At 38.0% G+C, this 24,429-nt stretch overlaps 1 protein-coding gene across 1 annotated transcript in view; it reads left to right on the top strand.

Moving 5' to 3' along the window:
* The window catches only part of FAM149C (family with sequence similarity 149 member C), an 86,844-nt gene that overhangs the window by 6,535 nt on the left and 55,880 nt on the right, over positions 1-24,429 (top strand). Inside the window, exons 3-9 of the mRNA XM_089497260.1 lie at positions 5,926-6,054; positions 7,095-7,209; positions 10,139-10,330; positions 16,525-16,677; positions 18,916-19,036; positions 20,245-20,367; positions 24,086-24,209. Coding sequence (XP_089353386.1) covers positions 5,926-6,054; positions 7,095-7,209; positions 10,139-10,330; positions 16,525-16,677; positions 18,916-19,036; positions 20,245-20,367; positions 24,086-24,209 — 957 coding nt within the window. The remainder of the gene's footprint in view (positions 1-5,925; positions 6,055-7,094; positions 7,210-10,138; positions 10,331-16,524; positions 16,678-18,915; positions 19,037-20,244; positions 20,368-24,085; positions 24,210-24,429) is intronic.

The raw sequence follows: 24,429 nt of genomic DNA, 5'->3' as shown, positions 1-24,429 counted from the left end.
TATAGACAGAAGAGATTCAAGATTGACACACTAGAGAAAGCTAATGAGATGGAAGCAAGATTAAGAAGTGAAAACAAAGGTAAAAAAGATGCACCACAAAAGGAGAACTCTACAAACCTTAAGATTGATGGGATAGGAAATGAGAAGGATAAGGATAGCGTTGCTGAAGGCAAAGGATCTAAAGGAGAGAAGAATTTGGGAGAGTTTGAAGAATTCTATTAAGGTTACTTCTGAAACTAGTTGATTTCTACTTTGGAATTTTATATTTCATTGGAGGTGTGACGATTACAGTATTAATAAAGATAATAAGGGGTGGAAGGGGTGGAACATCCAAAACAATAAAAAAAAGAAGAAACAGCTATATAAAAAGAATTAACGTATACGGATAAGTACTCGAACCTGTATTGTAAGGTAAAGTGATTTGTAAAACTCAAATATGGTTAAAATTATCTCCTTGAATGTAAAGGGAATCAACTCTAAATTTAAAAGGAGTGTGGTATTTCATTATTTGGAAAAGCTGAAAGGTGACGTAATCTGTATCCAGGAAACCAGAATAAGAAAAAAAGAAGAAAGACTATTGAGAAACCCGAAACTGGGAGCTTGCTATAACTCCTCTTTAGACAAGAAAAAAAGGGGTGTGACGATCTTTGTAAATAGGAAGTGGGCATCCAAGGAGATCTTCAGGGACATTAATGGCTCTTATGTAGTGGTAGAGGTCAATGTTCCCAATTTAACTTTTCTGGCAGTAGGAATTTACGCTCCGAATGAAAACAGAGAGAAATTTTTTAATGAATTGCATAATGCGTTGTCTGAATGCCATTATAGTAGCTTACTTCTGATGGGTGATTTTAATGCTGTTGTTTCCCCGGAAATAGATAGGAAGTGTGAAGGTCCTAGAAGGATAAGAAAGAATCAAGGAAAACTCCCAAAATCCTTCTTTTGGTTATATGAGGACTATGGATTCCAAGATGTGTGGCGGTTCAAATATGACCATTCCAGAAGTTATACCTTTTACTCCGAGGTGCACAATTCTTTCTCTAGAATTGATATGTTCATGGGGACTAAGGAATTATTACCGTTTATAAAATCTATGGAGACTCGGGTAACGTCTTTTTCTGATCATAATTTAATTTGTATGGAACTTTTTGAACCAAGAAAAAATTTGCAATGGAGACTGCCACAAGATCTCTTGAATGATGAAGATGCAGTTAATAGCACAAAGGAAGCGTTGACATATTATTTTAAGGAAAGTGATACAGAAGGAATGAAAAAGAAAATCATTTGGGATTCCAGTAAAGCAGTAATCAGAGGGATTTTGATTAAGTTAAACTCCATTAAACGAAAAGAAATTAATCGCAAAAGGTCAAAACTCCAAGAAGAACTAGAGGACAGAGAGAAAGAATGGAAACAAAAGGGTGATAAAAAAACTGAAAGGGAGTATAGAAATTCTTAAACAAGAGTTAAAGTCATTGGATGTTAAGGAAATAAAAAAGAAAATGTTAATAGTAAAACAAAAAACTTTTGAACAGGGGAATAAAGCTGGGAAACTATTAGCAGCCCAATTGAAAAAACAGAAAGAGAGGAAGGTGATCTCATGTATCAACTATAATGGTAAAAAATACACTGAACAAAGTTAAAAGTTACTTCCAAAATTTATATAGCAATTCAGAAGAGAGCTATATTAATAGTAAGAGATTGCAAGACTTCTTGGATAATCAGACATCACTGTTCTTTATGGAAGAGGAAAACCTTAAAATAAACCACATGGTGACTACAGAAGAAGTATCTAGAGTTATCAAGAAATTGAAAATTAATAAATCCCCCGGACCTGATGGTCTCTTTGCTATATACTATAAAAAAATGGAGGAGGTGCTGGTTGGCCCTTTGAAAGATACTGTTAATGACATTTTAGTTAATGGCCTACCTGACACATGGAAAGATGCCTTGATTATATTAATCCCAAAAAATGTCAATATTAAAGAGGATATAAGCAACTTTAGGCCTATTTCATTGACCAACATGGACTATAAGATATATACAAGCATACTGGCTGATAGAATAAGGAGGACACTAGCTAACTATATCCATTAGGATCAATGTGGGTTTTTGCCCAATCGCCATGGAAAGGACAACCTAAGAATTGTGCTGAATATAATTGAGCATTGTGAAACTAATTGTAGTAAAAAGCTGGCTTTGTTATTGGTGGACCAAGAGAAGGCCTTTGATAGGATACACTGGAGCTTTCTGAAATAATTACTAAGACAGATGAATTTGGGCAACAATCTCTTAACATGGATATCTGCTATATATGGTCATCAAAGAGCGCAGCTCTCAGTTAATGGCGAGAAAACAGATTATTTTAACATCGAGCGTGGAACGAGACAGGGTTGCCCTTTGTCACCACTTCTGTTTATAGCAGCATTTGAAGTTCTAATGAACAATATTAGGTTCAACGATGACATCAAGGGAATATGTATTAGAAAACACTCTTTTAAAGCAAGAGCATTTGCGGACGATCTTATTTGTTTTTTAGAGGATCCAATCCATACTATGCCAGCTTTGAATAGCACAATGCAGACGTTTACGGAATTTTCAGGGCTAAAGGTCAATCAGAGCAAGTCGGAATTACTAACTAAAAACATGGATAAAACAGAACAATTAGAACTAAGCCAAATCTCAGGTTACAAAGTCGTTAGCAAGGCCAAGTATTTAGGAATTTATTTAACTACCAGGAACATTGATTTGTTCCAGAATAATTATGGAAAGCTATGGAAAGATGTAAAAAAAGATATGATAACGTGGTCGAAGTTACACCTCTCCTTTTTTGGGAGAATAGCGACCCTGAAGATGAATATCCTTCCTCGTTTTCTATATTTGTTTCAGAACCTCCCGGTGATTGCTGATAGAAAATATTTTGCCTTATGGCAAAAAGAGTTTTCTAAATTTCTTTGGGAGGGAAAGCAGGCTAGAGTAAGATGGATATTAACCGATGAAGTTCTTCGAGGAGGATGTGCGTTGCCTAATTTTGAGCTGTATTATTTTGCATCATGTTTATGCTGGATTGAAAACTGGGTCAAGTTACAGAATGAAAGGCTGATGGTTTTGGAATGTGTAGATCTGAGGTTTGGAATTCATGCCTACCTTTGGTATGACAAAGTTAAAGAACATAAGGGATTTAAACATCATTTTCTGAGGAATGCTCTTCTTTTTGTTTGGAATAAGGTTAAGGATATTTTCTATACTGGCTTACCACAATGGGTGTCTACTCAAGAAGCCCTCTTCAGAAGAACTAGAGATTATAAGAATCCATGGCTGACATATAAAGATCTGATTTTCTGGAGGCCTGATAATATTGTGTCATTGAAACAGAAGGAAGCTATCATTGTACATAGTCATGAAATTGACTGGTACTTGTATTTCCAACTTGCAGACAGATTTAGAGTAGACTTAAAGTTGAAAGGTTTCAATAAGGAAAATAATGAACTGGATAAGGTTCTGTTGGATAAAGGGAAGGGGCATCTCTCACAATATTACAAAATCTTAAAAGAGAGACAGTTGGAGGATGAAATTGTCAAACACTCGATGGTTAAGCGGTCACAGGACTTACAGAGACCTATTGATTTAGAACACTGGGAGGAGTCTTGGAAGGATACAAAAAGATTTACAGTTTGTCAAAACTACAAAGAGAATTATACTAAAATGCTTTTTAGATGGTATATGATGCCTGTAAAGATTAATAAAATCTATAAAACTGCAAGCAATGCTTGCTGGAAATGCGGGAAGCAGGAAGGTTCCTTTTTCCACTTTTGGTGGGACTGTGAGATGGCCAGAAAGTTTTGGGGGAATATATGGGGGAATGCTAATCATTCTTCAGGTAGATATACCATTGCATCCTCGTATTTTTTTTGTTAAATATGATTTGTACACTGGATGACATTGGGTCGAATTATTTATGCACAATATTGGAAGAGGAAGGAAATCCCTGTTGAAGATGTTTGGCTAGTTAAATTGAGAGAAGCTAAGGAAATGGATATGTTGACAGAGAGCTTGAGGAACAAAGATATGAAGATAGTAAATAAGAGATGGAAATGTTTGGATTTATATTGTGGGCTTAAGATATCATAGATAAGGCATGGCGTCTCAATATATTGATTGTTCTAGAAGAAGCTAGACTATAGGCCCTTATTACTCTGGGAGATTCCAACTGGAATTGAGTTATACTCAACTTCTATCCTAGGATAGATAGACAGGATAACAAAAGCTAAGAAATTCAAGCTGGATGTGGTGGAATATAGTATATGTTAAGATAGCTAAGTACCATAATGGTTGCTGGAAGTACTTGAAGAGAATTTTAAACGGTAATGAATAAGCATGTATGTTTAATTTATCCGTGCGTTGTTGTGTATTATGTTTGTATTTGTTCGGTATCCATATTTCTATATTGTATATATCATATTTTTGTGTAATAAAAAAAAACTACAAAAAAAAAAAAGAAAGAAAGAAAGAAAGAAAGAAAGAAAGAAAGCAAGCAAGCTCAGGATTATTAATGGCATAATGCACCACCGACTATTCCAGTGCTTGGGTGCCACCACATGAAAGGTCTGTTGCTTATATTACCATCTGATGGAACTCTGCAGGAGGCAGCATCAATAACAAGGCCTTACCTGAAAACTATAGTGCTATAATAAATCCCATCAATCTTTGGCATCATAGCCAATACAAATGTTGGGAGCTGCATGCAGGGCTGCATTTCCCCCTGGCGTGTTTAAACTAGGAAAACAATTGGCCAGGTAAATGGAAGTTATTTAAAGTCATTTAAACAGATTTCCGAGAAGCAGTGCTGTTTAAAAAACACATTTTTAAAAATTCCCCCCTTTTGTTAGGGGTCTTCAGTTTATTAAAGATATCATCACCCTGGGTTATAGGGTGTTGGTTTATAAAGCTTCTTCAAACTCTGCTTCCACTGAATAGCAAGCACTCAGGCTTTAATAGCACTAAAGGGAGATACCTTCATTATTGTGGGTGACAAAGTTTGATACAATTGTGCACACAGAAAAAAAGTAAAATTTCTGGGACCATGAAAAAAGAAAAAAAACTTCAAAGGCAACATATTTCACTGTGCTTGAGCTGCCTTTTTGAGAGAAGGGGATTTTTTTGTAAATACATGATTTCCAATTGAATTTGTTGTTGATTTTAGTTTTGATTTTTTTAAAAATGGTGTAATTGGATTGATTGTTTAATGGTTAGTAAATTTTTGTACAACATTATTTTTACTAGTTTGTTTCAATTTATATTGTAAGAAGTCTTGGGTCCCATAGTGGATAAAAGACGGGGAATTAATTATTTATTTAATGAAATGTAATGAAGTAACACACATGCCATCTGAAGAGCCCTTACCCTCACTATGAATGTTCAGTTCAGAGTCTGCCTGGTTTCACTACTGACTGTAATATGTCCTAATGGTCGGCAATAAAGGCTGAAGGTTTTACCAGGTCCTGTATATTGATTTTGTCCTGAGGCTCTTGTAACCTAAAGAAACAATGCAAACACTGCACAAAGACTGGACGCTTGCATACAATTTGGAAACCATTCTTAATGAAATCCTAATCAATATGTTTAGGAGTGCAGTAAACAGTATGAGGATATTATGATCTCAGCTTTCACAGATGGGGAAAAAATGATGTATAGCATAATTGAATGACTTGTCCAGGTCAAGAATTGAAGATCAGTAGTAAAATATCAACTTAAGGTGTGCCTGAATAAGTGACACCGAGGACCCTAATTTCTGTTTTTCTCCACCTATAATTAATTTCTGGCTATTCATGCCATATAATCCATAGTTCTCTCATAAAAAAAAACAACACACAAATATTTTGAGTTCAAAAGCAATGCCTTTTAACCCCTGGTTTCTATTTTATTGAACAGGACGTGGTATAGTTCCAACAATACCTGCGATTCAGATTTCTTCCACCACCCAGCTTATACAGCAAATGTCAGTTTCTTGTCTTTGCTTTTCATTATCACTAAAAGACAGCAAGCAGCAAAAGGGCACAGGTAAATTCAATTTCTTAGAAATTATGGATTGGAAAAAGGCAAAAATTCGGATGGAACATATTGTACCTTATACATGAGGGACATCATTTTGAGGCTTGAAGAAGGTACAAGAAGAAACTTCTAGTGGAGGTACAATGCCTCCTTTTGGATTTGGGGCTCATTTGTAATCCCTATGTGATTAGAGGTGCCTTTCATGAATTGGCAAGACAGGTGCATAGTGTTGTTCTAGTGGGTAGTACCAGGGTTGCCATGAGAGGAGCACCCCAGACCCTGAAATTTCAGGTCCAAAGCCTGAGAACTGGTGATGCCCCTACTGTTGCCTTTAAGCATGATGTGCTAAGCAACATGCATTAGTGATCATAATAAACATCAAGTTTAGGAAATGAAAAGAAAATCTGTTTTGAAATTTAAAAAAATCTTAAGTTTTCTGAGCTCTGAGTTGGACAAAAGGGAGAAAAAAACCACTCACCATTTGCCTGAAAGCATAGTGAAATCTCCTTCTTTGGCTGTTTTTAAGCAGAGGCTGGATGGCCATCTGTCAGGAGTGCTATGATTGTGTATTCCTGCATGGAAGGAGGTTGGACTGGTTGTCCCTCATTGTCTCTCTCAGCTCTATGATTCCATGATTTTATGCCCAGGACTGTTTTTAAAACTTTTGCAAGCACTGCTATTAATATCATCTGAGAGTTATAGTCTGACTCTCAGTAGTCCTTGGTTTGAACAGTTAACTGCACACCACCTGCTCCAAAGCAGCCTACAATGATAAGGTGTCAAAAACATACAGATGATGTTATATTCAAAGTAACATCCTCACCCTGAGTTTCTTCCTCCATGCCCATATGGACTATTTTATCAAGATCTTTTAGGTGTCTCTTTTCATCCTGTGAGCACATTGGGACAAGAAAAGGTGTTAGGTGACAGACAAGTAGCAAGTGAGTTGTGTCAGTCCCCCCTCCCCCCCAGTTCATTTATTGAGCTGATTTACTAACTGCCCTTGGGACAACTACCTTTCTTAACTTTCACTTCAAAATATTTTTTAGGTCTCCTTAGAGCAAAAGGTGGTGGTAGTTCTGTACAAGACAAAGAAAGTCAAGCAGATAAATTTGATCCATGCCCTCAAGCTAGGGAGAAGATCAGAGAAATTTGTCAACGTATGTAAGTATTTTCAAATGCTTAAGACAGAGGTCATCTCACACTTAATAAGAGGGCAGTATCACGGGCTACATTAGTACAGCAAAATCTTATTGCATTCACTCATGAGACGATACCTTACACTGAATCAGAATTCTGGTCCATCCAGCCCTGTATTTTATTCTCAGAATGACAAGGATTTGGGTATTTTGCTCACCTAAGCATCATTTTTGAAACCCATAGAAACTATCTGTAGCACATGCTTGCTATAATCCCATTTCATAAATGCAATCTCAATAAGTTATCTGTGGGAAGCAAGACATGAGTGCAGTTGTAGCGTCCTGCTTATGCTCCTTGGCAACAAATAGACTCAGTGGAACTGTAATTCCTCTGGTACAAGAGGTAATATATAGCTTTCTTCTCTGTCCATTACTCTAATCCTCTTTTAAAGCTGCCTAAATTGGCAGTCATCACTAGACCTTGTGGCAGTGAATTTCAGTTTGTGTGCTGTGCTGAAGAAATATTTTACTTTGAGCAGAAAACCGCAACATTTTGCTTCATATGGATCACCAAAGGTTCCCATATTATGACAATTGGAAACAAATATCTCCCTCTCCAGTATCAACACACCATGCACAGTTTTATATACCTCAGTCACTGCTGCCCTTACTTGCCTTTTCCCTAAGCAAACCAGCCCCTAAGCTAATCAGCTAATCAGCTTTTCCTCCTAGGGGAGTTGTAGTACACATAACACTTTTAAAGGTCCACAAGTATGTCACTGAATAGGGATGAACAAGTATTTAGTTTCAGTTTGCTTTTGATATGAATCTATCAAAATCCATAAATTTCTTCATATTTGAGATGGAAGGAACCCTACATGTATCCATGTGTATGCATGTAGATCTTTTGTTTGTTTGTTGTGTGCCTTCAAGTCATTTCTGACTTATGGTAGCCCTAAGACTAGGGTTTTCTTGTCAAGATTTATTCAGAGAAGATTTGCCATTGCCTTCCCCTGAGGCTGAGAGAATGTGACTTGCCCAAGGTCACTGAGTGGGTTTCATGGCTGAGCTGGGAATCAATCCCAGGTCTCCAGAGCCACAGTTTAACATTCAAACCACTACAGCACACTGGTCCTCATACGTCTAGGTAGGTATGTATAATAAATTAACATGAAAGAAACAAAAGTGGACAGATCTGTCTACCCCACGCTAAGGCCTTAAATGCTTAAATCTCTGGATTCAAATTGTTTTGAATTCAACCATGTTTGGGCCATTGAATTTTAGTGGCCATCTCTCCCTTCTGCCTCCCCCCCCCCCTCTCTCTCTCTCTCTCTCTTTTTTTTTTTTTTTTTTTTTTTTTTTTTGGGATGGCAGGCTCCTGATCTTTAAAAAGGTGCAAATAGGTCCTCTCCCTGGTCCTCTCCATGTCAGGAAGGACTACACCTATTGAGTATTGCCAGTACATTTTGGGGGAGACATTTTTGAAGATTTCACCAAAATTTCTCTGCATTTGGGATAGAAAGAACATAATGTTTTAAAACATCAAATGCAGGAGAAAGCAAAAATGTCAGATTTCCCCTATTCCACTGATCAGTGAGAGTGGTGACTTCCTTATAAATGAGGTTGTGATTTTTCTCTGGGATTTATCCTGGACTTCAAGGGAGTTATTGAAGGTGTAATAACAACAACAACAACAATAATAATAATAATTTATACCCCCCCCCCCCTCTCCAATGAGATTGAGGTGGCTTACAACATTAAAATGTAAATACAATTTTGCCTTATTCCCCCAAATAAATTCAGCACCATGGACTGCACTGGAAAAATGTGCCTATCCAGGCCAAGGCCTCTAAATGCTTAAAACGCTGGATTCAAATCCCTGTGTCTTCCACTGCCAGTCACTGAATATCAGTTGATGGTGAGCAAGCATGAGATACAGCTGTTACATCCATCTTGTTGGCTTCCCTGATACATTTGGGTGGTCGCTGTGGGAAACAGGGTGCTGTACAGACAGTTGATCTGATGACAATGAGTCCCTTTATGTTTTGTGAAGTGATCAAAATCCAGAAGCATGAACAACAAAAATTTAAAGTAACAAATAATACAGAGTTTGGAAAAGTTACTTTTTGGTTGAGAACTTCCACAACCCTTCACATAGTATAGCCACTGATGATGCTGACTGGAGGAATCTGGGGAGGAAAGTCCAAGTTCTGATTTATGTAAAGGAAGATGACTGAGAAGCTAGATACTGGAAAGTGGTAATAGATGTTATGTATGTTTCTTTCTTTCCCCTACTTTTCTTTGCACCAATATTCAAGCAAGGATTTCTTTCCAAAAACTATTGACTCCGCTTTCAAAACCTGGCATCATTATTACCTAAAAAACACCTCGGCCTAAGGGCAGTACCTTACATTTCTCTGTGTTGAAATTCATTTTATTGGTTTTGGCCCAGCTTTTTAATCAGTTAAGATCATTTTGAATTTTGATCATCTCCTCTGTGGTGATCGTAATACAAGGCAATATAAGGTTACCTAAATATAAAATTTAAGTTTTTTTATTCATCTAGAGTATTTATACCCCACTCTTAAGCCACACAAACTTTCAAAGCAACTTACAAACTGTTAATTTGACAATTCCCTGCCCTCAGGCTTACAGTTTCAGGGAAACTTTTATGGATGTACCTAGACATTGAAAACTAAGCATGCTGGTCTCCCAAGTGGTAACTATGCATTTGTAAATTAAATCATTTCTTATAGCCATGTAGAAGAAACAGCTGACCACCATGTGGTAGATTTCAAGCATCCAGAGCCCAAAAAATACTGTAAAAACAATGTAAATAAAAGCCAGCTTCCTGTGAATGATATCAATTTATCCTATCTACTGCAAATCCAGTTCTCTTTACTGATACCTTTATCAGATGCAAAATGACAATGCAATTTTTCCCTTCCTTCTAGAGAAGAAGAGAAAGCTGCAGCCATTGCAAAGGGCCATACAAGGCCCCTCATATTGAGAAATTATATTACTGTCCACAAGTCACCATCTCAGGCTTTGAAAAGAGGTTCGCTATCCCAAACAGCTGCTGAGTTCAGACGATCAAAGGGGAAGAAGATGTACTTTGCCCTTCCAGATGGAACAGTTATGATGTAGTATCCTAGTATTGCTGGGGAAAAGGCGGGTTGGTCATTTATTTATTTATTATTTATTTATTTATTAAGAGTATATACCCTACTCTTCAGCCAGAAAGGCTTCCAAGGTGGTTTGCCAATCATTAATTTGATACTTCCCTGCCCTCAGGCTTACAATCTAAATAAGACAAGACACATAAGGAAGTGGGAATGGCAATACGGAAAAAGATTGTGTCCAGCTGGGGCTGGCTGCTTTTCTGATCCTCAAAGGTCAGAAAAAGCTGGAATCCCTAGTAGTCAAGCATGATGGAGCTGTGCCTGGCTGCTCTTCATATATCAGCATATATCATAGAATTGTAGAGTTGGAAGAGGCTACAAGGACCATCCAGTACAACCCCCTGCCATGCAGGAACTCAGCATCTATTTAAAAACCTCCAAAGAATATAAAGGCTGAATGGCCATCTGTTGGGAGTGCTTTGATTATATATTCTGGCATGGCAGGGGTTGGCCCTTATGGTCTCTTCCTACTCTATGATTCTGTAGTTATATAAACAGCACTTGGAGTTGGGGGAACACAGTGAAGCTGCTAGAAACTTGCAAAGTTTTGGGAATGGGATCTGCCGCTGTCTTGTGGGATCACTACAGGCCCCTCTTAATCTGCTACTAAAGCATGGCTTCTTGCTCAGATATTTACAGTAAGCTTTACCAACATAGCCCCCCTCCCCGATGTGTGTTGTAGCATAAGCTTTCATAGACTTGGTCTACCAAGTCTACAAAAGCTTATGCTACAACTTCTTTGGATTCATAAACTGTATTACTACATCCAATAGTGGACTGATGTTTTAAGTTACTGCAATGCAAGAAATTTGGGTAATGAAGGAAAATTTCACCCCCCACCCACCCACCCTAGTATCCACATCCTGACTGAGTTTAAACCTGTTTGGAATCTATTCCTTGACAACTATTTGGCTATGGTTTACTTTCAGTGGTTTTACAGAAGCAAGTGGTTCGCTTGATCCTTCCACAACACTGGGAATTAAATATGAAGGGTTCAGTGTGAGATTTCATATCACTTCTGCTGTGCCAGTGACTCCATTTGTCAGTCTCTGCTTTCTAGCATGGTGTGTTAAACAGAAAGGCCTGATGAACTGTTTTTTAGAGAACTAATAGGAATGTGGTAAATTCAGTATTAGTATTTTATCAATTGTATTTGTATTATTGTATTATTTTATTGATGTAATCCTGCCTTGATCCTTGGGAGAGGCGGGAAATATAAATAAACATCATCATCATCATCATCATCATCATCATTATTATTATTATTATTATTATTATTATTATGAGACCTTTACAATCCCCTTTCTAACTCATCACTTTGGATAATAGAGTAATTTGCCATGGTGGTGCTGATGAAGATATCTGAGGGAAATAATCTCTCAGAGGTCAGCTGCTTAACAGACAGAGCCACACTCTGCTCCATTGGACAGACATTATTCAGCAGCTATATGGGTAAAGCTTCACCTCCAGCAAACTGCCAACGATTTGAATACAAAAGATACAATAGACACAAGGCCCCGGTATAATTACAGCGTGCTCGCGTCATACGCGAGCGCGCTCAAGCCGCGGCGCATGCACAGGGTAGCACGCCCATTGCACCCCACGCGCCACCACACTGCCCCACCACCGTGCACGAGTCCCATTGTTTCCAATGGGGCTTGAGCATAGGTGGAATTCGCCTTACGCGGAGGGATCCGGAACGGATCCCCGCGTAAGGCGAGGGCCGACTGTACTGCAAAACTTCAGTACATGGGTGAACATCCTGTGTTACACAAGTCAACTTTTCCTTCCTCCCCCTTCCCCCCTCAATATACTTGTGGAGGTAGGACCCTCCATAGCAGATTGGAGGGATACAAGGGGACACTAACTTTCTGAGGGGGTGGGATTGTATGCTACTGTGAGGCAAGAGGCTATTCTGATGGCAGCAGTGCTGCTGGTAGGGCCTCCCATGTCAGATAGACTTTTGCGGAGGAGACAGACTAAGTGTGCCAAACAGCTATTGGACAGCAGCAGTCACACAGGGTGACATTGCTGAAGGCCTCTCAGAAACAATGGCAGTAGCACCATAACTACCACTTGCTAGTACTTTGCAGAAGCAGGCATGGTAAACCTTTGAATATCTTTTACCATGAAAACCCTTTGATGAGATGAAACAAAATCAAACAAGAGATAGTGCCAGAAGATGACACTCCCAGGTCAGAAGACACTCAATGGTCTATTGATTTAGTCTGGAGGACAACTTTCAGAAGTACTGTGGCTAACAACACAACTGGACTCAAGCTAAAAGGAAGCTCAGATGTTGATGTGCCCAGAGGTAAAAGAAACGTCCCAAGCTGCACAACACATAGGATAGGCATGTGGAATGTGAGAAGCATGTTAGGTCTTGAAGCCATGCCCTACGAGGAGTGGCTTAGGGAGCTGAGAGTGTTTGGCCTAGAGAAGAGAAGGTGAAAAGGTGACATAGTAGCCATTTTTAAATATTTGAAAGGATGTCATATTTACGAATTGTTTTCTGCTGCTTCAGAAACTAGGACACAGAGCAATTGATTCAAACTACAGGAAAAGGGATTCCATGTAAACATTAGGAAGATCATCCTAATGTTAGGAGCTGTTCATCTGAAATATGCTGGAAAGTCATCTGCTAAAAGTGCTTTGATTGTGTATTCCTCCATGGCAGAGGGTTGGAATGGACGGCCCTTGAGCTGTCTTCCAACTCCATGGTTCTATAAGGAGGAATCAGGGGAAATTAGACATTGTAAAACAAGAAATGGAACATATAAACGTTGTATTGCAGTGTTAGCTAAAGTGGACAGGAATAGGATATTTTGAGTCGTATAATTATACAGTGTTTTACTCAGGAAAAAAAGAAATGGAGTTTCTAAGAAGAAATGGCATTAATAGTGAGAAGAGATGTAGCAAAAGCAATCAAAGTATATAATACACAGTCTGACTGAATCATATCAATAAGACTTTAGGGAAAACCCATCAGTATAAATATAATCCAAATTTATGTTACAAACACAAAGGCAAAAGAAGACCAAGTTGAAAGTGTCTATGTTAGAGTCCAGGATCAAAGTGATCACACATCAAAAGATAATATGTTGTTAATAATAAGCAGTTAGAACTCAAAATTAGGAAATAGAGCAGAACCAACATGGTAGGATAATTTGTCATTGGATCAAGAAATGAAGCAGGACAGCAATTGACTGAATTTTGAGAAGCCAAAAGTTCATCACAAACACATTCTTCAGACAACCAAAGTATTGTTCATCTTATGGCCAATATGAAAATCATCTTATGGCCAATATAGAAATCAGATAGACTACATAAACGGAAGCAGAAGCTGCAGAAGCTCCATTCTCTCTGCAATAACAAGACCAGGAGCAGATTGTGGCACAGACTATGAACTGCTAATATAAAAAATTAGAGTATATTCAAGGAAGAGCACTAAACCATTTGTGCCAAAATAAAACCTGGAGAATATCCCCATAGAATTTAAAGGTAATATATAAAAAAGGAGATTTGCATTATTAAGCCTAATGCTATTATGCTAAATTAATTGGGAGCCAAAAGAACTCTGGATTGAAGCCTGTGACATTGTTAGGGAAGAATGCAAAAAGATGCAATCTACAGCCAAAAAGAAAGAGAAGCCTCAATGGAGGACAGATTAAACTCTTAAAATGGCTGAGGACAGATAAGAAGCAAAAGTAAAAGGTGTCAGAAATAGGGTCAGAACCCTGAATACAATCGTTCAGTGACTTGTGAGTAGGGACAAAGAGAACCACTGTAATAACCAGCGTAGTCAAATGAAAGATGACCACAAAAAAGGAAAATCAAGAGACAAAATATGAACTAAGAATTAAAAGGGAAATTTAAACCAAAGTGGGAATGCTCTTTGACCAGCAAGATAACATAGTATATGACTAAGTAGAAATAAAAAGACAATAGAAACATACACTAAAGAGCAATATAAAAGAGATAAAAAGATGACAGATTCATTCAAGGAAGAACAATTTGAAGATGCACCTACAATTTTAGAAGTCAAGTGGAAGCTGACCTGAGAACACTTAGGTGAAATAAATCACCAGGAACAGATAGCATCCCAATATAGCTGCTTCAAGCTACAGAGACAGAATTTACTCTAGTTCTGACTAAAATCTGTCAACAAATATGAAAAACAAAAGAATGGCCCACAGATTAGAAATGCTCAATGTACATTCTAATCCCCAAGAGAGGAGACACTAGCAATTGCAGTAAACACAGGGCTATTGTATTAATCTCCCATGCAAGCAAAGTGGAGTGAGAAATGTTAGAAATCGAAGCTGGGATCAGGAAAGGAAGAGACACAAGGGATCATATTGCAAACATGCCTTGGAATACTGGAGTATACCAAATAAATTCAGAAGATAATCAGCCTGTGCTTTATAGTTTATAGCAAAACTTTTGATTGTTTAGATAATGAAACACTGTGGATTACTTTTAAAGAAATGGGTGTGCCACAACATTTGATTGTCCTGGTGTCTTGATGTTTGCTCTCACATTTACCCAGAACAATATGCTAGCATCAGGTCAGAATATGGAGAAATTGAATGGTTTCTAATTTGTTTGGGGATGATGCAAGGCTGCACAGATACCACCCTATCTGTTTAACTTGTACACTGAACATATCATATATAAACAAGGATTAGATGTGGAAGAAGGAGGTGTGAAAATTGCAGGAAGGAACAACAACAATTTAAGATATACAGATGACACCAGATTATCAGCAGAAAATAGCAAAAACATAGAATAATTACTGAAGAAAATCAGGGAAGAAAGTGCAAAGTCAGATTTACAGCTGAAATTAAAAAAAAATGACCACAGATTATTTATATAATTTAAAGTAGATGATGAAGACTTTGAAATAGTTCAAAATTTCCCATACCATGGCTCAAGCCTTGGAAAGGCATCTACAAAGGAACTAGACATGATCCTGAAGGAAATCTGTTCTGTTTAACTCTGCTGGTAGAAGGACACCATTAGCTATAACCCCATGTTTGTTTTTATTTGTGTGCATGGAAACCAAGCACCCTGGACAGAAGTGTAGGTTAATGTGTACCGTATTAGGTGCACATTATGGGAGCAGATTAATGTGATAATCTACGTACTCCTTCTTACATATCAGCTGAAGACAACATGTGGATAACTGGTATATTGAGCAAGAATTTGGTTGCTTTGGGTTGGTCCAGTAAATGTAGTCCCCAGACAATGGACTTGAACTTTGTTTTATGATTAACATGGCTAGTCCTACATATGTATTTGGTAGTTTTCAAATAAGTTCTTCACCCCCCCCCATCCCCCATGATCCCATATTCTACAGTGTTATAGTCCTGTCAGAGGATTGCACAACCATGTTTGACTCAGCTTTCACATGATAGATATGGGAGATCACATATGTGTTAGCTATTCAGGACCCACTTCCCATTCAGTTTTCCCAACATGTGAGTCCACTAGAAAGTTATCCAGATCAACAAAAGTGGACATTAGGAGAAGCTGTATAATGCACTTGTCTTATTGCTTGTTTTGTGAAATCATCAGATTCATGGATTAAGTCCAATGACACATAAGCAATCACAATGAAATTTTCTTTCTGCATCCTGCTTTGGAGCCTTCCAAGTCTCCTTCCCATGTGCTGTGTTCACAGCCACTTTTGTTGGCATACAGGAGATGACTGTGGGACTCCACAGTTTCACTAGCTTAGGGCTATCATTAGCACCTACTCCATGCTATCTTATCAAATTGAGATTGATGAGGCATTTGTGTATTTGTCTAGAAATAATAATAATAATAATAATAATAATAATAGAAGCAACTCAATTCCAGGTTTCCACAAAATGTACAGTCAACCCTCCTTATCCATGGGTTCTTTATCCACAGAATCAAGCATGCACAGTTTGACAACATTTAAAAATATATAAATTCTAAAAGCAAACCTTGATTTTGCCATTTTACATAAGGGACACAATTTTATTATCCAATTTTTAAAATGGAACTTGTACATCCTGGAACCAAACCCCAGTGGCTACCAAGGGCCCACTGTGTTCATGTCTCATGCATCCTGAATAAATAGCTAGATAAATGTCCTTTTAATGTGTGATATTCTTTAACCTGCTTCAAAGTTACCCATCAGGAAGTATTGCAGTGTTGCAGTTTCCCATATGCTGCTCAGGAAGAACAGTCACCCTTCTGTTTCAGGATGCTCCAGGTCGAGGACTTCTAGGTACCTTGGTGTCCCTGGGCCATTCATCCGTATCTTACTCCTTTAAATCCAGGTGTGTGGCACTAGTTGATTTAAATGTTTGGACTGTGATGGGACCAAGTACAGCAGATGACTTCTTGCTACGTTTGGGAAATGATGCTTAAGTTGAGACACAGCAGGAGATGTTATTACATTTAGAGAACAGCCCTATCTAGTTAGAACAAATGCTCATGGTATTTTGTTAGTAGTTGCATTAGATTACAGCAATCCTGACCTTAGGCAAACTCCCTTTAAGAATACAATATTATCACCCAGAGTATAAAGTTGTTCTTACAATACCTTTATGGGCTTCAGTAATTTCAGAAGGTTCAAAATTGTTGACACAAGGATTCAGTAACCTCAGGACTGTAAAGGTATTAATAAATACTTGCAGAAGTGTGTTTCCCTTTCTGACTGTCTTAATTATGTGAGAGAAGCATTATCTCAGTTTTACAGAAGAATAATCAGGAAACAGAGACAAAAAAGCTGAGATAACTGTCCAAGGTCATTTAGCTATTCATTGACACAGATAGGGAATTCAGGGGCTATGACCCCAATTAAATCCAATGTGCCTTATCATTTATAGTTGATTCTTAAAATAAAGTTGTCTAGATTCATTTAGTCTGCTGTTACTGGCCATTATATTATTATGATCCCTATCTATCATTCTTTTTATATGTGAGATAATTAATTACCCGGGTTCTCTGTCTTTAAAGTGTGTGATATTGGAAGCTGTTATTGCTGATGGTTAAAGCTTAACCCCATTGAGTGTAACTAATGGTTATGGTACATGATATGGCTAAGGGAGAAAAGGGGTCATTGGAGTGAACAGCATTTGAATGCATTTGGAAAAGTGACTGCATGAGACTGGGCACACAGCTTTGGAAGTTTAGAACCACAAAGGCTTTAGGTCCCTGAACCAAGTCTCTTCCAGTTATTTTTTAAATCCCTCTCACATGATAGCTGAACCCAGGCCCAGAGTTGTTCAATGAAAGGGATGGATGGACAGATAAAAAGAACATTTCTTCCCACAGAGCCATTAATAATGGGATTCGCTGCCACCAGATTTAGTGATAGCTGCCAACTTGAACAGTTTTAAAAGAGGTTTAGATAAATTTATGTAGGTTAAACTATCAATGGTATATATTCCCTCCAGTGTCAGAGAGAGCATACCTCTGCAGACGGCACAACCATTGCTAGGAGACTTGCGTCCAAAACTCACTGCAGAAGTAATCCAGTTTGAGACCGCTTTAACTGCCCTAGCTCAATGCTAGGGAATTCTGGGAACTGTAGTTTTGTGAGACATTGAGCCTTCTCTGTCAGAGAGTTCTGTTTCCACAATAAACTACAATTCCCAGAATTCCCTAACACTGAGCCAGGGCAGTTAAAGGAGTCTCAAACTGGATTATTTCTGCAGTGTGTTTTGGACCATGGCTAAGAGTATATCCACACTTCACAATCATAATAGTTTGATATCATTCTAACTTCCAAGGCTGTATCCTATTGAAATGAGGAATTTGTAGTTTCATGAGGTACTTATAATTCTTGCCAGAGGGCCTTCATACTATAATTCAGGGAAATGGACTGGATATTCTGAAGTATTTCACCAAACTATAAATCTCAGGATTTCAAACGATGGGCCTGCAACAGTTTAAAGATCTACCAAACTATGGGCACACTCAAGGTTATGGTTGGGGTTGTGCTCCTGTCCTGTTTGTGGGCTTTCCATATGAGTCTCATGGGCTACTGTGGGGAAAAGGATGCTAGGCCAGAAAGGCCTTTCGATTTGCTAATCTGTGAACATGCCTCAGCATCAGAAAAATAAATGCATTTTTGTGCAAATGTTCTTAACATCTTTTAAAAAAATATTTCTAGAACCCATTTGTTTGTTTGTTTTTAGCAGTCCACAGTATCTTCAGAACTTTTCTCCAGCACTTCCTAGTATCAACACTTCCCGCACTTGCTAGTGAGGAGGCTCTTTGGCACAAAATTGTGGCTCTCTTTGCACAGATTTAAAACAGACTGCTCCACATACTCAGACAATGTCTATACATATTAGGGTATCACAGCTTCATATGAATAGTTCAATCATAGTGGTTCAGGATATTAGATATCAAACCACTGATTTACTTTTACTATAGGTTTCCCAAGATTACTGTAATCACTAGAGTCAGAAATATAGATTATATATTAACTGTCACCAACTGCACTGTTAGGATTAAAAAAATTGTGATGAGGAGGGACTACTTCAACTGTGTTTCTCCTCACTTAGGTGCCAAATAGCACTTCTGATGAATCAAGAAGGAGGAAGTGTGAGAGATAAGGATGGCTTTCTAACCCATAATTGGAGCTGGTATTCCAAAAACCAGGTTCTGCAGTCAATAGAATTTCAGGTATGAAAAGAAAACCTTATTAATCATCACTACAATTGGATCAGGAAAGTTGCAAATACTTAAGTTTTGGAACAGTTGTCATTTGGATTAGGCTCAGTCCTACAGATGTCTCCTAAATTGTCTATTTCTAGCATAGAGAAATAATGGATGGCGAATCCATTTCATGATTTGTTACTGCTAATCTCCATTATCACATTTCACATCATCTAGCATTGACAGAAAGCATTACATCTTGCAGTGTGTTTGTGTGTGTGTGTGTCAGAGAGAGAGAGAGAGAGAACATACCACTGTAGTATGGTAGCTAGTGCCAATTGTTTTAATGGACAGAACCTCTAAGGACAAGATTCTACTGTTCAGGGCCTGGAAGTAATTAGACTGACTAGTTTCATGCTGCCTTGTAGGTGCTGAGGCAATGCTGCATTGGATGGGGAGAACATGTTCTTTGTACTACAGGCCAGCAGTTTATAGTGTTCAGTTGCTTTTCGAAAAAGTTAAATAAACGTTAACCAAAAATAACTGTTTTAGTTAGTTTTGGGAAATGGGAAAAGTTTAAAAACAATACAAGAATAAGAGCAGCTAACTGTAGTCCTCCATAGTAGAGTCAGCTATCATTATAGTTAGTTTTTTTAAAAATCTAATTACTTTTTAAAAATAACTCCCCAAGCTCTAGTACTTTTCCTCCTATTCTTTAGACAGGACTAAGGATAGGGATGGGGAGCCTGCCTTATTAAGATTGTTTTTAACCCTTTAGAATGAATGCTGAACAAGTTCCATTACCTATGAGCACTGACCAAAAACAAATTGTGAGCTTCCCTTGAAATGCAAATAGCATCTTCAAAGAAGTATTTATTTTATTTTATTTTGACAAGCAGTTAGGAAATAGATTAATTATTCTTTCCTCAGTTCCCTGCAATAATCCCGAGGTAGCATTGGCTTCCCTTTGGCCACTATTGACATAAAAAACAAAACCAGTGAATTGCATTCACACAATGAAATTCACATCTAGTGTAAACCACATGACTTCATGCAATCTCAAATGCCCTGTTTGTCCAAGGACTGAATTTGCTGTAGATGAAAAGCCACAAGTTCTCCTGCACAATTAATTATGAGAAGCCTATCCAATATGTGCCCTTTATTTAAAATATGAGTGTCACTGTATGATTTTAGCTTTTATGTAAAATCTGGATCTTCCTTTTTTCATCAATTAGATAAATGAGCAGCTGAAACTAAAGGTTCTTGGTCACAATTCCATGACACTCACTTTTACCTCCCTCAATGAAGCAATCAACATATCTTTGACAAGACCTGGATGTACTCATGGAGCCAAGCAGGTAAAAGACCATAGAACAGAAGTGATTTATGACATCAGGTATATCACATGAGTTTGACCTTCGGAGGAGCCAGTCTGGTACTGTGGTTTGAATGTTGGACACTAGCAGGCTAGGGTTTAAATCTCCGCTTGGCCATGAAAACCAGCTCAGTAACCTTGTAAGTCCCACTCTCAGCCTTAGAGGAAGACAAGGGCAAACCCCCTCTGAACAAATTCTGCCAAGAAAACTTTGGCCCGTTACAGACGGGCCTTTGTGGCACCCCCGTCAAGTGCTAGGGTTTGGCTGAGGACCTAGCGTCCATACTGGCCTCACCCCTAGCACATGACGGGGGCATAAAGATGGCGGCGCCCTATACACACGGGCACTGCCATCTTTACGTGCTGGACGCTTAGCGTCTGCATGTCGCACCCCGGATGTGATGCCGTGAGTGCGTGAGTAGCGCCTCGTGGCGTCCCATCCAGGGCGCAAGAAGAAGCACCATTTTGGCTCTTCTTCTTTGCTGCGTCTGGGAACAGCGCGGTTTGGCTGCTGCAGTTCCTGGACGCAGAAACCGGCAGCGGCGCGAGACTGCCCCTTCTGGGCGGTCTGTAACGTGCCTATGTGATTCAGAAATGTTCTGAATACACACAACAACATGACCTTCAGTAGCAGTTTGTTTTCTGATGCTTAACCATATTAACTTAAACACCAGTGATGTCTTCATCAATGACCTGACTCAAATAAAAATCTTAAAATATATCTAAAGAAAATTACTGTATATACTCATGTATATGTCTAGAAATGTAGGTCAAAAATTGACCCCAAAAAAACCCGAGTTGACTTATCCATGGGTCAATGTGGGTACTGTACTTTAACTTTCATTTTAAAAAGGAACCATCTTCTGGTGAAAGGCAAGAGTGTCATTTGCCCTGGAATCACTGAACCCCTTTATTTTCTCATCCATCCAGCCTTTGGTATGAGCACAAACAGTTATGCCAGATGGAATTTTGTAAGTTCTTTGGCATTGTTTTCCTTTGATTTGTCCTTTACATCATTTGTTAGATGCCCCTAAGTTTTCCCGTATATATTCAACTATACATCGACTTATATCGACTTATCCATGGGTCATAACAATATCCATAATTTTGGTCCCAAAACCTTGACTTATACATGAGGTTGACTTATAGTTGAGTATATACAGTATATTCCTTCTTCATTAGGGAAGCCCATCCAAAATAAATCTTTTAAAAAAAATAACCATAGGCTTCATTTTTGATTAAGCCTTAGGTTAACTCTAGACTCTTAGGTCCCTTTAACAGCACACAATTATAGTGCTATGATTCCATTTCAACTGCCATGGTTCCATCCTAATAAATTCTGGGAATTGTTGTTGCATGAGGTATTCAGAATACTCTGCCAGAGTTCTGGTGTCTCACCAAACTACAAGGCCCAGTATTGCAATGAATGGAACCATAGCAATTTAAGGTGTAATCAAAGTGTTACAGTACTTTAATTTTACCCTCACCTCCACCCCCGTGCGTGGGTCATGTCCGTGTCATTTGATCCTGAATCACTGAGTTGAACATCAGACATTATAGCAACAAGTCCTTTAATGAGTGTAGGCATCCCTGCAGCCAGAGTTTATGCTGATCATCAGGAAATGCAAGCTTTGCTATAAAAACTAGTAGTCAAACTATGCCTTTCTATATTTTTTAAAAAGAAAAGAAAATATATGTATAGCCTGTCTGACTCTTTCCAAATTGCTTCCCCAGAGTTCCATTGACCTTTGAAGAGTAGCCCCCAGGAACGACACAAACCAATGTTAAAGGCAACCTTCTTTCTTTAAGAGCCCATTTCCAAGTCTTTCACTCTCTCTCTAAATATTTATATTGTGGATGCACTTTTGTGGGTAGTCAGCCTTTGCATTAAAATGCTTTATTGCCCCATTGGCTGTCTTCATAGGCTGGCTGAATGACATATTTCTCAGCCACTTCATGTTAATTGGGCCATTTTTTAGATTAAGAATTCATTGTTGTCTCAACTGACATCTCCCCACAACTACTTCCATATCTTATATTCAGAATATCTATCTATCTATCTATCTATCTATCTATCTATCTATCTATCTATCTATCATTTTTTTAAAAATGTCACTTTCAAATATAAAACAGCAAAGGTTTTCTTCATGCTGCATGAGACTATGAGGCTTTGCACCTCCCTCCTTTTTTGTATTTACAGACAATTTTTGCAAAATATTCATGTAAGATTTTTGCACAAAAAGCTGGTTTTCTGCCAAATACAACAATTTTGCACAAAAGGTGTTTCATAAAACATATTTCTACACAAAATATAACCATTTTTGCTATTTGATGCCATGGGTTTTGTGCAAGAGAAAGGCGAGACATTAATAAAAGAAAGAAGGAATTTTTTTTAAAAAAGTAAAAGAAATATATCTGCTACTAAAATGGCCACTTGTCTTTGACAATTTTTTCAGTAGGGTATCTCAGTATGTTGAGACATCTTTTCCCAGCGAAGATGAGAGAATTTGTGAATATTCTTTACATCCCTAAAATATCTGTATATCTACATACAATAAAAAATGGAAGTTTTAAATTACTTTTGCTATAGATAAAGAAAACTGTTGGAGGTGGAGTTAAAAACTGAATCTGTACTGAAAATGAAATGCATGCAGGTAAAATGTGCTGCAGTGCAGGTGGGTAATCTGCAGGCCTCAATGTCTCTGGCAGGCTCACTTACTTAAAAAAAAAAAAAAACACTTTGAAGCACTTTCAAGCCACTTAAAGGTGAAAAGTGCTTTGATCCAGCTGGGTGGGGGAGAAGAGATTGCTCTGAAATGATGGATCTGGACATATCAGTTCTTTGAAAAGATGTTAGAAGGGAGGAAGGAAAGAGAGAGTGTGTTGATCTCTCTCTGGTAGATATGTGTGTGTGTGAAAGAGAAGGTGTGTGTGTATCTGGGAACAGGAGTTCCCAAAACAAGTAATATTTCCAAGCTGTATGTGTGCAGAAGAATGGAGCCAAGGATATTTCTGTGTATTTAGAAATAGGTAGAGGTCTTATTTATCACCTGATTCTACCTGATCTTTTTAACTCCTAAGGATTGAATAAGGATCTCTTTAGATATAGCCTGCATAAAATAGTGTAACTACTGAAATCTACAGTGAGCCATCAATAGACATTCCATTTATATTCCTTTCACAGCTAATCACATTAGTAGATTGTCTGTCTTCTGTCAATTTGTCTGAACTTTAGTTAAAGTCAAAGCTTGGGCCTGTCCACCAACTCATGTGGTTCTGAATTCTGACAGCTTACTGCTGTGATAGGCAGAAAGTCCAGAAAAGTTATATTCTGTTGTTGTACTGCAGAATGTTAGAATTCATTATCTGAAGTGCAACATTCTTAGTGGGGTTTTCTTAGTCACTGGAAAACTCATTATTCTGCCATGAAATGAATAAGTGGTGAATCTCTTTTCCACCCCTAGTTTGTTTTTACACATACACTTTGTGGTATCATAGCTAGGATGCATTCAGAATGTGAAGTTAATAAATAACAGCCCTGAAATAATATATGAAGGATGCTTTAAAATACTTGTAATCTGCTACATAAATGTTCACATGTTGCTATAAATGAGGTATGTATAGTAAACCAACAGTGTTGTAAATTTCCAAATACTGAAACTCAATTGTTCTGATTCCATTTCTCCTTTTATAATCCACAGATGCCTTTAAGAAACTCTGAAGGTGATGACAAGGAAGGACACTGGATCCGAAGCTTAACAGAACTTAGAAGAAGGTTTGAGAAAAGAGTGAAGCAATTTATAAATGGGGTTTTGATGATCTCAGGTATAGTCATTTTTGCTGGTTTTCTGGAATCAATATAATTTTATTTTTACTCTGAATCTCCAACAACCCCATTAATGTGCAAATGAATAATTTTACAAATTTGGCATATTTTATTCTTTATCCTTCTCCAATCCTGCCTACTCACCTTGAAGCAGAGAATGACCATGAGAGGTAGCTTTGGGGTTTTATCCACAACCATTTATGCACAATGATGTGGATG

The sequence above is a fragment of the Sceloporus occidentalis genome, unplaced genomic scaffold (assembly GCF_023333645.1).
Source record: "Sceloporus occidentalis isolate IW3139 unplaced genomic scaffold, rSceOcc1.0.p SCAF_1, whole genome shotgun sequence".
NCBI lineage: Eukaryota > Metazoa > Chordata > Lepidosauria > Squamata > Phrynosomatidae > Sceloporus > Sceloporus occidentalis.
The sequence above is the reverse complement of the archived record's forward strand: the minus strand, read 5'-3'. Positions and strand labels throughout refer to the sequence as shown.